Source organism: Gekko japonicus, unplaced genomic scaffold (assembly GCF_001447785.1).
Source record: "Gekko japonicus isolate JY-2015 unplaced genomic scaffold, Gekko_japonicus_V1.1 scaffold123, whole genome shotgun sequence".
NCBI lineage: Eukaryota > Metazoa > Chordata > Lepidosauria > Squamata > Gekkonidae > Gekko > Gekko japonicus.
Window position 1 is genome coordinate 77,987 of NW_015169176.1, and position 12,746 is coordinate 90,732.

A 12,746-nucleotide genomic window follows, 5' to 3' on the forward strand; every position below is an offset into this window, starting at 1 on the left:
AAAAGAAAGAACAAAGATGCTGTTGGGTATTATTTTTTTCCCCTAAGGGACCGACATGGCTGCTTGCAAAGTTCTAACAATATCCAATTCATTTTTATATGCCAGCCCTTTGGGCAGTTGTCACAAAGATCCCTCTGGACGTATAACATCGTATCTTATGAAAGTAGCCTCTTATCTCAATATAGTTCTACTTCAAAGCTGGACAGCTGAATCCAATATGAAGAAATGAAAGGAAAGCTGGAGTTGGACTGGTGCACCTTACGGGTTAGCAGCCCCGTCAAAAATAAATAGGCGACTCCTTAAACTATGCTTCTCTTTCAGTTGTCATAAGACTCCTGCTTTTCTGTACCTTATAGTCGTCCTTAGTCTTTTGAGGAGGCAAATATATTCATTTATCTTTCAAATAAAATGATGGTGTGGGAGAAAGCCAAGGAGCCGACCAGGAAGAGCTGCTACCACGGAGCCCAGCAGCGCCTCTGTGCCTCTCGCCTGCTAAAGCGACCACATCAGGAACTCCCCCCCTCAACATCTGTGTACTAAATAAACCCACAACCCACCACCAAAACCCGAGAGGGGTGGGTGAAGGTTGGGAGGAAGTTGGAAGGAGGAGAAACTAAATCTAGAAGCAGAGAAAATCAAGAGGAAAAGAAAAGAGACACTGGCACACACAGAAAGAGAGAGAGAGAGCTCCCTGGTTTCCCTTCCCTTGCTTACCTTTTGGACTGTACTGTCTGGGGGGTTTCAGTGGGGAGGAAGGAGGGAATTTAAAATACCCTATTTTCAAATAACAATGGGGCGGCGAGAGGGAGAAACAGGCACATTGCGGAAGAAAAGAGGGGGTAGGCCAGCTGCAGACTTTTGACTCTTCTCTGGCTGGGTGGCTGTATTGCTTGCTTCCTCTGTGGCTCCTTGCCCTTCCAGCTCTGCCTCACAAGCATGCTGCTATGAGGGGAAGTAAGAACAGCAGCATTTTGTTGCCCTGCACTGATCCAGAAATCTATGTGCTAAGGGCTAAAAGTTTGTGCGCAAGCTAACACTAGCGAAGTTTAGCGGAAACACTGCAAGAGACTTTTGTTTTTTCAACCTCTTTGGCTACCTGGTTTGTTAAGGGGAAGATCATCAACTTGTCCTCACATATAGATTTTTCTTAAACATGCAATAACTTGCAAAGGCCACAAACCCATATGTATCTGCCCAGATTATTTTGATTTCCTGAGCTTTGGAAATGTATGCATTTATTTATATGCCTTGTATATGTTTAGGAGAGGTCATTTAAAAGTATGTGTGCATGCACACAGTTTACTGGGAAATGAAGTAAGAGTCTTTATTTTCTTTTGCTGTCAAGTTGCATCCAACTTATGCTGACCCCATAGGGCTTTCAAGGTAAGTGACATTCAGAGGTGGTTTGCCATTGCCTGCCTCTGCTTAGCAACCCTAAACTTCCTCGATGGCCTCTCATCCAAGTACTAGCTAGGGCTGACCTTGCTTAGTTTCCAAGATCTGATGAGATTGGGCTAGCTTGCTCTATCCGGGTAATGGTAATTAGAGTCTAGTGCACCTTAATTTTTATTTATTTACTTCATTTATAGCCTGTTTTTTTCACTGAGATTCAAGACTTTAACAAGATTTTATTCCAGTATAACACAGATATGGAATCTGATGAAGTGGGTTCTATGTCACAAAAGCTTAATATAGATTTAAAATCTGTTAATCTTCAAGGTGACACTAGATTCCTACTATGGCTACATCTCTAGAATTATTGGAAAGCTGCCGATAGCAGCTGCCAGTAGCATTCAGAGTTCGCTTCAAGGTGCTGGTTCTTACCTTTAAAGCCCCTTATGGTTAGGGGCCAAGATACCTGAGGGACCACCTTTCCCCATATGTACTCCAGCAAGCTCTGCATTCAGGGTCACAAAATCGATTGACCCTCCCGGACCCCAAAGACATCAGAGTGTCAACAACCAGGGCCAGGGCCTCCATACTGGTGGAATGAGCTCGCAGAAGAGATCAGGGCCTTGCGGGACCTTTTACAATTCCGCAGGGCCTGCAAGACAGAGCTCTTTCATTAGGCCTTCGGCTAGGAGCTGCCACCAACACCATCACCACCACCACCATCATCACTAAAGAGGTGCCCGACTCCACCATTAGAGCCTGTGCCAGTCGCATATATACAATAAAGATTGAGAACTGATGAATAAAGTAACTGTTGTTGCCGTCCCTAATGTATTAGTTTACAATCAGCTAGCACTTTATGTTTTGAATTGTTTTTATACAGTTTTATGTCATAATTGTTCTTATATTGATCTTTTGTAAGCTGCCCTGAACCTGCTTTGGTGGGGAGGGCGGGGCATAAATCAAATAAAAATAAATATATAAATAAATAAATTCATTATAATGTTGTCCTCAAACACACATTTTTTATTTATAAAGATTATATTATGTGATAAAGTAATTCCACGTAACTTTGTGTTTTTTACCTCCAGGATCCTAGGGCTTTTTATCCGTGGCATTGAGGAGAATAGCCGGTCTAAGCGGGATGGACTTTTCCATGAGAATGAATGCATCGTGAAGATTAACAACATAGATCTTGCAGATAAAACCTTTGCACAGTGAGTTTTGCTGTTGTTTTTTATTGCTTTCACTGCCAAGATTATATGCAGTCCAGGTTAAACCAGAACAATTCCTTGAAGTCAGCTATCTTTTCAGAGCTGATGACAGTACCATCTCACAAGTGGCTCCCCCCATCCCCAAGGGGGGGGATATTTTAAATGATGCCCCCTGTTTTTGTATCCTATAGCAACAGCAGCAAGTTTGGTTTAGTCACGTGCAAATGTATGGAGATTTAACCAGTTGGTTAAAACATATAGCTAATCAACTGTGGCCCTACTGATAGGAGTGAGTGCCTGTTCTGCTTCTAAACCTACTGGATGGCCACATATAATATTGGGGCATAGATGCATTAAATCTATAGACCTGAGCAGTGAAATGCCGCATTCAGGACATTACCATATGATTTGGACTTAGGCAGATTACATTTCGTTTGCTGTATACCACATCCCAGCATCATGTCCATATGTGAACGGCCAGGGCTGTCACAGGTGGTATCAGAATGGCCAATCATTGGGGCTAGAAGATATGAACTTGTTCCCTCCCATAGTGAGAAGATGATCAGGAAAAGTCTCATCCCATCCAGGCTTAAGGCTCCTTTAATGAATTACTTTGTATGTGCGTTAAGTGTCATCATGTTGCTTCCAACTTAATGGTGACCCTATGAATTAATGAACTCCAAAACTTCCTATCCTTCACAGCCTTGCTCAGGCCTTGCAAACTGAGGGCCATGGCTTCCTTGATTGAGTCAACCCATTTTATGTTTAGTCTTCCTCTTTTCCTGCTGTCTTCAACTTTTCCTAGCATTGTTGTCTTCTTGTAGTGTGACCAAGCTGCTATGACCTCAGTTTGGTCATTCTAGCTTCTAGGGAGTGTTCAGACTTGATTTGATCTAGAACCCTCTTATTTGTCTTTGTGGCGGTCCATAGTATTTGTAAATTTCTCCTCCAGCACCAAGTGTCAAAAGAGTCTACTTCCTGTCAGCTTTCTTCATTGTCCAACTTTCACACCCATACATAGTAATGGGGAGTACTATAATATGACTTATCTTGAACTTGGTCACCATTGACACATCCTTACTCCTAATCTCTTCCAGCTCCTTCGTGGCTGCCCTGCCCAGTGTCAATCTCCTTCTGATTTCTTGTTTGCAGTCTCCCTTTTGGTTGGTGATTGTGCTAAGGGACAGAAAATCTTTTAACAATTTCAGTCTCTTCACTGTCAGCCTTAAAGTTTTATGAGTGACAATCCTTATCATAATTAACTGTTGTTTTTTAAAGAATATCTCAGTGGTTTCTGAAATGGCAGGAAATGAGTGAGGTTAAATGGACCATGAGTATAGCATTCTGAAATTTTCTAGTAGAGATGCTTTTAGGAAAATTACTGCATTGCATTAGAAAAACAAACTTAACCTGTGATTTAAACATGTGGCTGTCCACAGGAATCGTGCTGGATAAAGTCATTTCTCTCCTATGTAGAGAGAGTTTTTATTTTTTTTCCCTTGTGAAGAGTAGAGAATTTATAGCAGAAGTTCAGATAAGCACACTCATTGTTTACATTGGGTTTACAAGCACAGATTGAGGTGGAAGGCTGGTTGTAAATGCTTGCTTGTGCGTTTGAAGAGCTCATGTGAGTAATATATGAGAAGAGAACTCCCCAATGCCACAGTGAGCACCTTGGTAATCTAAATTGATAGTGGGACTGCACAAGTAGGGGTGTGCATTTGGCTTCCCTGCACCAAATAAATAAATAAATGCCTTGTCAGTATTTATTTGGCATTCCTAAACTGAATGTGAATTCAGGAAACTTTTCGGCAGCCACATAGAATATCCTGAATTTATTCCTGAATTTATTTGGCTTTTTTGGCTTTCAGATAGCCAATGCTGACTTCCCTTCTGTGGCATTCCTAGTCAATTTCACTCCCCACCAGTCAGCTGTTAGATTTAAGTGGAAGTGAAACTGACCAGGGAAAGCCTTTTTTCTCTGCCTTCCCTTCTCCAGCTACCCCAGTGCAGTTGGAGAAGTGCAGGCAGAGAGCACAGCCATGTTTCTTTCCCTCCCCGAAACATGTCTACCCTGTCTCTGCCTGTCCTTCTCCAGCCACCCTGTGGCTGCGGCCACATGTCAGTTTGAGAAGGGCAGGCAGGGAGCCCATGTATGTTTCCATGCCTGCCCTTGGCTTCCTAGCTGGCCCGCTGCAGCAGGTTGGCTGGGGAAGTGAAGGGAAGACATGAAAACATGCCTCCTTTCCTCCCTGAGCCTCTCCACTGCTGCAGAGACTCAGGGAGGGAAGGGAGACTCAGTGCATGCATGTTTAAATGCCTTTCTTTTCCTCCCCGAGTTTAAACATGTCTGCACTGTCTCTGCCTTCCCTTCTCCTTGGGCTTAAACCTAACAGCTGACTGGTGGAGAGTGAAATTGACAAGGAAAGGTGCAAGGGTTTCAGGAGGGAAAGAAGGCATTTTAACATGCCTCCCTTCCCTCCCGTTGGGCATATAAGACCCAAATATATTTGGCAATACTGAATATTTCCCCAGTCCTGATATTTTACCGGTATTGGACTGGGGAAATTTGGCAGTTAACAATATTTTTTGGGTCTGATATACCCGAAGCCGAAAAAATGGCAACTTTTTTTTTTGCACACCCCTATGCACAAGCTCTCCATCAGATGTTACAGGACCCACATGAGTAGAACGCTCTTCTGAGCTGTTATGTGTGCAAGTGAGCAGGAGAAAGAAGTATGTTTCAGCCAACACAGAGGCAAAAACACAGATAGAAGAACACAGTGTTCTCATCTTATACAAATAGAGATCAGAAGAGTATCAGGAAGTTATCCTTTGGGGTAGCACATTGGGAATTTAGTGGAAATGATATTGGATATGGTGCATGATAATCCCAGGTTCTAGTCCCTGAATGGTTATGAAGCTCACATAGTCCTGACCCAGCCAGAGTCCTGTATCCTAACTCTTTCACCACAAGTTTTGAGGGGAAAAGCTGACACATGAAGCACATTCTATACTGAAAGAACTATAAAAGTGAGAAATATGTTTTTCGTGAACTGCTTTTCTAAGAAAGTTATTCCAAACTTTACGAGGCTATAACTTGTTAAACTATCCACGAAACGAATTCGTTATAATAATCAGCCTTTACATTGGTTGAATTTTCTGATTTGTGTATATTTTTCCTCTATCCATCTGTCCTAGAGCACAAGATATTTTCCGCCAAGCAATGAAATCACATAATATAATCTTGGAAGTGGTTCCTCCATACAACCGCGAACAATACGAAAAGTCCGTTATTGCATCTTTATATTCTGCAGACAGTGTTGAGCATGTTTCAAAGGCAAAGGTTCCACCTCCCATCCATTCCAAGCCAGTAACAAAGGCAGCAGACACATGTGGAATGAACAACCTCGAAACTGGGGTGCGGACAGTGCTACATGCTGCCAAAAGTCCCAATCTTCCAAGACTCAATAGGAAGCCATCATCACCATCATTGTCTCCACTGATGGGATTTGGCAGTAAGAAAAGTGCAAAGAAGATAAGGATAGACCTCAAGAAAGGTAATGGTTTAACGAGAGGCATAGGTTTACAAGATCGGTAACATCTTCATAATATGATCAGTTTTAGGCATTATTTATTTCTTATAGCAGGTTTGGGTCAAACAGTTACTTAAATCACTGTGCCTGATACTATGATGATAATACCTTGGTGGAAGGGCCGTTTTCACCATGAATCACTGCTTAGTAGCCCGTCAGTAGCCAAATGGAATTAATAGATAGCCATACTTCTGAGGCACCTGGTAGCTGAACATTGATCTCCTGGAATTACAGTTGGCATAGTTGTTCAGGATGCCGTTCTGCATTTGAAGTTTGAATTCCAGGTTCATTGCCACACCACTTTTCAAGGAAGACAGGAGAGAACACACAAAGAAGTAACTGCTTTGATTACTGAGATACTGAAATCAAAATTGATGTGCCTGTTCTGGGAACTTTTTGTGTGCGTGCTTTAAATATGAATCTCATCATGGTCCCTATACCCATTTATATAAGGGGGGGTTAGAAAGAAAACACTTGTATGGGCACCGACATATTGGAAAGTATTTAAAGTTTTAGAACATACATTCAAATGTATATCCTCTAATACTGAAGTCTCCTAGTAAGGTAGCAAATACCATTCATTGTTTATTTGAAGTAAATTGTTTAGATATATTTCTGTCCTTTTGATCTTCTGTTTCATAATATGCCATTTTTTATTATAAATGAGTCTGCATTCCTTACACAAGAAAAATGTACACATCAGGAGATAAGAAAAATAATTTAAAGGAGAGAAGGAGAAAGGGTTTAGCAAGGTATTTGAAGGAAGCTGAAAACCTTACCTTAATTCACCACTAAAATAAAGCAGGTATTAGAGCACAGTGATGACACCTGATATAATGCAGACTTTTTGTAATCTAAATGTTTAACCCCTACAATAAATCTTTGATGTAATCTTTGCTGTTGGTTGTTCTCCCAGACTCACAGCTTTTTCCTGCCTTTTGTTATAGGTCCTGATGGACTTGGTTTCACTGTAGTTACCAGAGACTCTTCAGTTCATGGCCCTGGTCCAATATTTGTGAAGAATATTTTACCACGGGGTGCAGCAATTAAAGATGGCCGTTTACAGTCTGGAGATAGAATACTGGAGGTTTGGAAATATTTTCTTTGACACTTGATTGCAAAATTGTTGTTTAGTGGATTTTGATATAGTATTCTATGCAAATGTACTTCAAGACTTTTACTAGCTGAATTCTGTATCAGGAAGGCAATAGAACAAATTTTGAGTCCAGTGGTACCTTTAAGACCAACAAAGTTTTATTCAAGGAATGAGCTTTTGTGTGCATGCACACTTCTTCAGATACAATGAAATGGAAATAGAAATCACAGAGAGAGAGAGAGAGAGAGAAGTAAATTAACATACAGAATAATGAAGATATTTTTAATAGATTAAAAGAATAACAGGCTCAGTTTATATGGCTGTCATGTGTTTGGGTTCAACTTGTGGGGGAAAACATAGCAAGGAAATAAATATGTCAGAATTTGAGATTGATGTATCCTTAATTGTGGAATGGTGAGAGTCTGTCATTAGGTTCCATCCATCTCCTCTGAAGCATGGAGGCGACCTTGCAGCATACAGCAGGTCACCTCCATGTTTGAGAGGAGATGGATGGAACCCAAACCAGCCCTCACTGCCCTGATAGATGGAACTAGAAGTAAAGCCTTGAGTGACGAATGTCGTATGGGTGGAGGTGGTCCCTTTGTTGTGAGGGTCTCCAATTATGAAAGGTTGTAAAAGTTAATACCAGGGCCTTGGATTGAACACAGAAGCAAATTGGCAACCACTGTATAATGTTTAAGACTCCGGGTGCTGTAGATAGGTTCTCAGTCCTTTGCAAAGACACTAAGTTACCTTTCCCACCCCCACTATGCATTGACAAGTATTTCTAATGTCTCCTCCCATCCGTACATGAGCACAGCAGCAAATGATGTTTCTGCATTTGCGGCACCCATTGCAGCACCCATTTCCAGTGCTATCAAGGCTGGTAGTCCTGGTAATGTGTCTGACAGGATATGTCTCAGTCTGGACCCATTCTATGTTCCTGGTTGTTGTTTCCATTAGGTGAATGGTAGAGACATCACTGGCAGAACCCAGGAGGAGCTGGTAGCTACCCTGAGGAGCACAAAGCAAGGAGAGCATGTCTGCTTGGTTGTTGCTCGGCAAGAAGAAACCTTTCTGCCCCGAGAGCTGGTAATATTATTTTTAATAGATTTTTAAAATTCTTATTGTTATTTTAAATTAAAATAGGGATACAGAAAAACAAGGGAAAAGGGGAGGCATCGATGTAATATTATTTTTGAAAAAAATATACTGGAGAACTTGTCTAAGTTGTTTAAGTCAGTGTAGTGGTTAAGTGCGCGGACGCTAATCTGGGAGAACCGGGTTTGATTCCCCCGCTCTTCCACTTGCAGCTGCTGGATGACCTTGGGCAAGCTGTAGTTATGACAAGAGATGTCCTTGAAAGAGCAGTTTGTGTCAGAGCTCTCTCAGCCCCACCTACCTCACAGGGTGTCTGTTGTGGGGAGGGGAAGGGAAAGGAGTTTGTAAGCCGCTCTGAGACTCCGAGTGAAGGGCAGGGTATAAATCTAATCTCTCCTCCTCCTCCTCTCCTTCTAAGTGGCTGACCTGAGAGATCTAAATTTAAGTGTTTTTAGAGATATCAATACTAAACACAGTAAATGCATTGTTCCCCTTCCTGGATCTTCAGATGTGCGTGTGTCCCACTCCCACCTTTCCAAATGGTCAGATTTTGACAGCCAGCTGTGCCACCTGATGTCATCCTTGGGTGTCTTTTTCCCTCTCAGCCTTCCTTGAGTTGTCAGGATCCAGGTCTGCTGGGGGGCTCCTGGACTTCCTGGTGGCCTGCCATGTAGGATATCTCCATGCCTGGGGGGGAAGAGCCCAACAAACATAGGTCGAGGGTTTGGTTGCTGTGGATTCCTCCGGGTGGGCAGCAGGGCACAGCAATAAGCCTGAGCATGTGGCACGCCTGATTAACCAGCAGCTGCTGTTCCCCATGAGTGCCAAATAACAAAACTTTTACTGTAATTGTTTTAGGATGGTGATGAAAGTATTTTTAAGTGCCGTGTTATGTTAAGTTCATGTTATGTTCATCGTGATAAAGGCTTAGTCAACATGACCAATGATATAGTTGGATAATTGATATACTGTATTAAGAGACAGAGGGTGATTGGAATGAATTACATTTAGTTTTTTCTCTCTTAAAGTTGTGGGTGGGGTGGAACTGGCCTTTATTGCTCTGGGTTTTGTGGTCTGCATGGTGGCGATAAAGTATCCATGCAGTTTAGTATTAGAAATCCTTTTGGTTGACAGTGATTTAGCTACAGCTGTTAGTACTCTGGTTATGGAATGTGCATAATAAAATATATTTCAACTGCTGATCTTCATGAAGCTCTGCTTTCCTTAACTGCATTTGATGACAGTGTTGTTTTTCCAGCTAGTGTTGTTTATACAATCAGGATATCCACCCAGCAGTTCTACTCTTATTATTTTCATACCACCTCCCTCTATCTATTTAGTCTGGACCAAGTTGTATCAAGGTGGGGAGCAAACAGTGAGCTAAGTGCCAGCATCTTGAGAAGGTTCTCTGGAGAGGCAGCATATATATTTTCTAAATTAAAAAATAATCTTAAAAAATTACGTTACAATGGGTATTTATTGCAGAATGACTCTGCAAATTTAAAGGCTCCCTTAATGTGAAAGCGTTTTCCACCCAATAAATACACAAAAGGATACCTTCCAAAACAGAACTCTGCATCTCGAAAGAAAAAGAAAAAAAAGTCACCCCTTTGGTCTTCTCCCTGTTATCTTGATGGATGTGTGTACTTGAGATTTTTTTTTGTAAAGCTTGGAATTCAGTAGGATAAAGGAAGGACAGTGCTTCCTGCCTTTGTCTCATTCTCTCCCCTTGGCAGAAAACAAATTAGCTCGGTTTTCTGGCTCCAAGAACTTTTCCTTTTCCTTTTGTTGAGCACTTGTTTTTAGTTCAGTGTTACACCCTCTTATTAACATGACTTAACTACATCCCCCCCCCTTTTGCTTTCTTTTATCACTTTATTTGAATACCAGTGAGAGCCCACCTTCCGTCAGCCGTCCAACAGGAAGTCCTAGAGTAGGTTTAATTGTTGCAGAGTGACCTTCTTATCTTTTCATAGCTTCTGGCACTGTTTCCTGCACTACTTCTGATAAAGCTGGACTGCAGTAAAGTACACTGAGCTTACCCTCTTTGGTGGGGTGAAGTTTGACCTTGTTGGCTTTATGGAATGTTGTCATAGAAGTTTAAGAACTATGCATTATATAATATGTCATCTTTGTAATATGTTATTCACCTGCTCTGTGTGGGTATGTGTGGCCATAGCTATCTGAGGCAAGTATGGTTGCCAATCTCTAGGTCGGGTCTAGAGATCTCTTCCCAGGCTCCACCAACCAAGACCCTCAGGAATTTCTCAACCTGGAGCTGGCAACCCTAGGGGCAAGACATGTCACCCCATACTGGATGCTCTTACAACCATTAAAAGAAGACCTGAGCCCTGCACACACTCTAGTCCACGTGTCTCAACATGATTTTTAGTAATTACAAGTGGGGGCCTGAGAGTCTCGCCGGGGGGGGGGTAATCCCATCTCCCTCTACTCTTTCACTGAGCCTGGCATGGCCCCCGGGCTCTCCAGCAGCTGTTTCTAGGCCCAGTGTGGCTCCCAGACTGCTTCATTGATTCCGCACCCCTGGGCTCTCTGGTAGCGACTGCCCAGCCTGGTTCCTGGCCTGCTTCATTGCTACTGTGGCCCCCAAGCCTTTTTGTTGCTGTTGCGGCTCCCAATGCTCTGGCAACCACTTTCTGGTGTTGCCCCTGGGCTGCTTCGCAACCACTGTGGCTGTCACTGGGCCCACCATGGCTCCCAGGCTCTACCACACTGAGGTAAAAAGTATGTTCTCTGCACTTGCGCAGAGAATGCTATTCTACTTTTGGGGAGACTGAAACCCCCTGTGTATTTTTAAAAACATTTCAGATTTTTCTGCAAACCTGGGGAGAATGCGATTCTACTTTTGGGGGGACCTAAACCCCCTGTGTATTTTTTTAAACATTTCAGATTTTTCAGCAAACTTAGGGAAAAATCTGTGACCCTGATCCGTGGATTTAGCTATCTGCAGGTGGGGGCCAGGGGACCTAATAATATATAGATAAGGATGTATAAGTTTTAACTCAGTTGCCTTGTTTCTCTTTGCTTTGGATAATTGCCTTTGCAAGAATAGTTACGTAGTAAAGTAATGTGCTGGACAAAGTAATGGACAGCTTTGTATCTTGTATGAACAGAATATTGTGATTAGTAATACAGGAAAATGGTGTGGTCTTGCTCCTCACTGTAGTCCAGAATATACCAAGAAGTTGATTCTAGAGCTCACTAAAATCATCATCTACATACCTTCTAATCAGAGTTATCCCCCCCCCCCAAAAAAAAAAACCTAACAATAGCCCTGCCCTGGGTAGCCCAGGCAAGCCCAATCTCGCTAGATCTTGGAAGCTAAGCAGGGTCGACCCTGGCAAGCAAAGAATACCAGGGTTGGGAGGCAGAGGCAGGCTATCAAGCTACTTTTCTGAACGTCCTCCATGCCCCAGTAAGAGTTGCCAGAGGTCGCCATGACTTCTAGGCGTGAGCGCACACACGGCAGTGCATACAAAAATTAAAAACAAAAACATACAGAAAAGCTAATACTTACCCAAGACAATATTCAGTGTACTCTAAAACCTTGAAGTTTAAATTATCCTTTCTAAGTGAGCATGAATCACATATACAAGAAAGTTTGGCATGCTCTGGGTCCAACCTCCATATTTCTTTTCCTTCCTTGACTTATTAACTCCCCCAACTAAAGTGAAAGTACCTTTATTTCCTCCTGCACCCACACTACTGCAGTGTTTTTTCATTTAAGAATTCATAGAACCAAATTTAAAGCGTGTCAGAATCTTGTGTGGAATCACATTTTGAAATGTTTTGGTGTCGTCTCTGCACCTTTTCATATATACACCATTTGTCTGTGTTACACACGTCACATTTTCTAGCAAGGAATGAGGAGTCATCTTCCACGTACTGAACTGTGGAAGAGTAGTTTTAATAAACCAGAAGGTATAAACCTTTGTAACAATTTCACTATAGCAGGTACCTCAGTTGTTCTCCTAGTATACTTGACACAAAATAGTTCTGTTCTAGAAAATACCATTGATGAAGAAATACTTCGAAAACCTGCTAAGTATTTGTGGTATTTCTGATTCTTGGCACTCGTCCCACAGTCTGATAACATTACAGCTTGCTTTTTCTGCCTTGTGTTTTGAAACAGTCCTGGAAATCATTGTGTTCCCAAGTGAGAAGGACATGGTGTTTGGAGGAGTAACTGTGTGTATAATTTCTACATATTAAAACTGCTAGTGATTAAATTCTAGTCTCTGCAGCAAGGATTAACCGTCTTTCAAAGGTGTGTGGGCTGGTGTGGCTCCTGTATTGTTCCTGACTGGCTTGATTGAGTTCCCAAGA

The 12,746-nt window shown here is 42.2% G+C and overlaps 1 protein-coding gene across 1 annotated transcript in view; it reads left to right on the top strand.

The window, feature by feature from the left end:
- Nucleotides 1–2,430: 2,430 nt before the first annotated feature.
- Nucleotides 2,431–12,746, top strand: part of PARD3B (par-3 family cell polarity regulator beta) — a gene marked incomplete at its 5' end in the record, with an annotated part of 453,865 nt that continues 443,549 nt past the window's right edge. Inside the window, 4 exons of the mRNA XM_015415996.1 lie at nucleotides 2,431–2,609; nucleotides 5,808–6,166; nucleotides 7,150–7,289; nucleotides 8,262–8,390. Of these exons, the coding sequence (XP_015271482.1) occupies nucleotides 2,431–2,609; nucleotides 5,808–6,166; nucleotides 7,150–7,289; nucleotides 8,262–8,390 (807 nt within the window). The remainder of the gene's footprint in view (nucleotides 2,610–5,807; nucleotides 6,167–7,149; nucleotides 7,290–8,261; nucleotides 8,391–12,746) is intronic.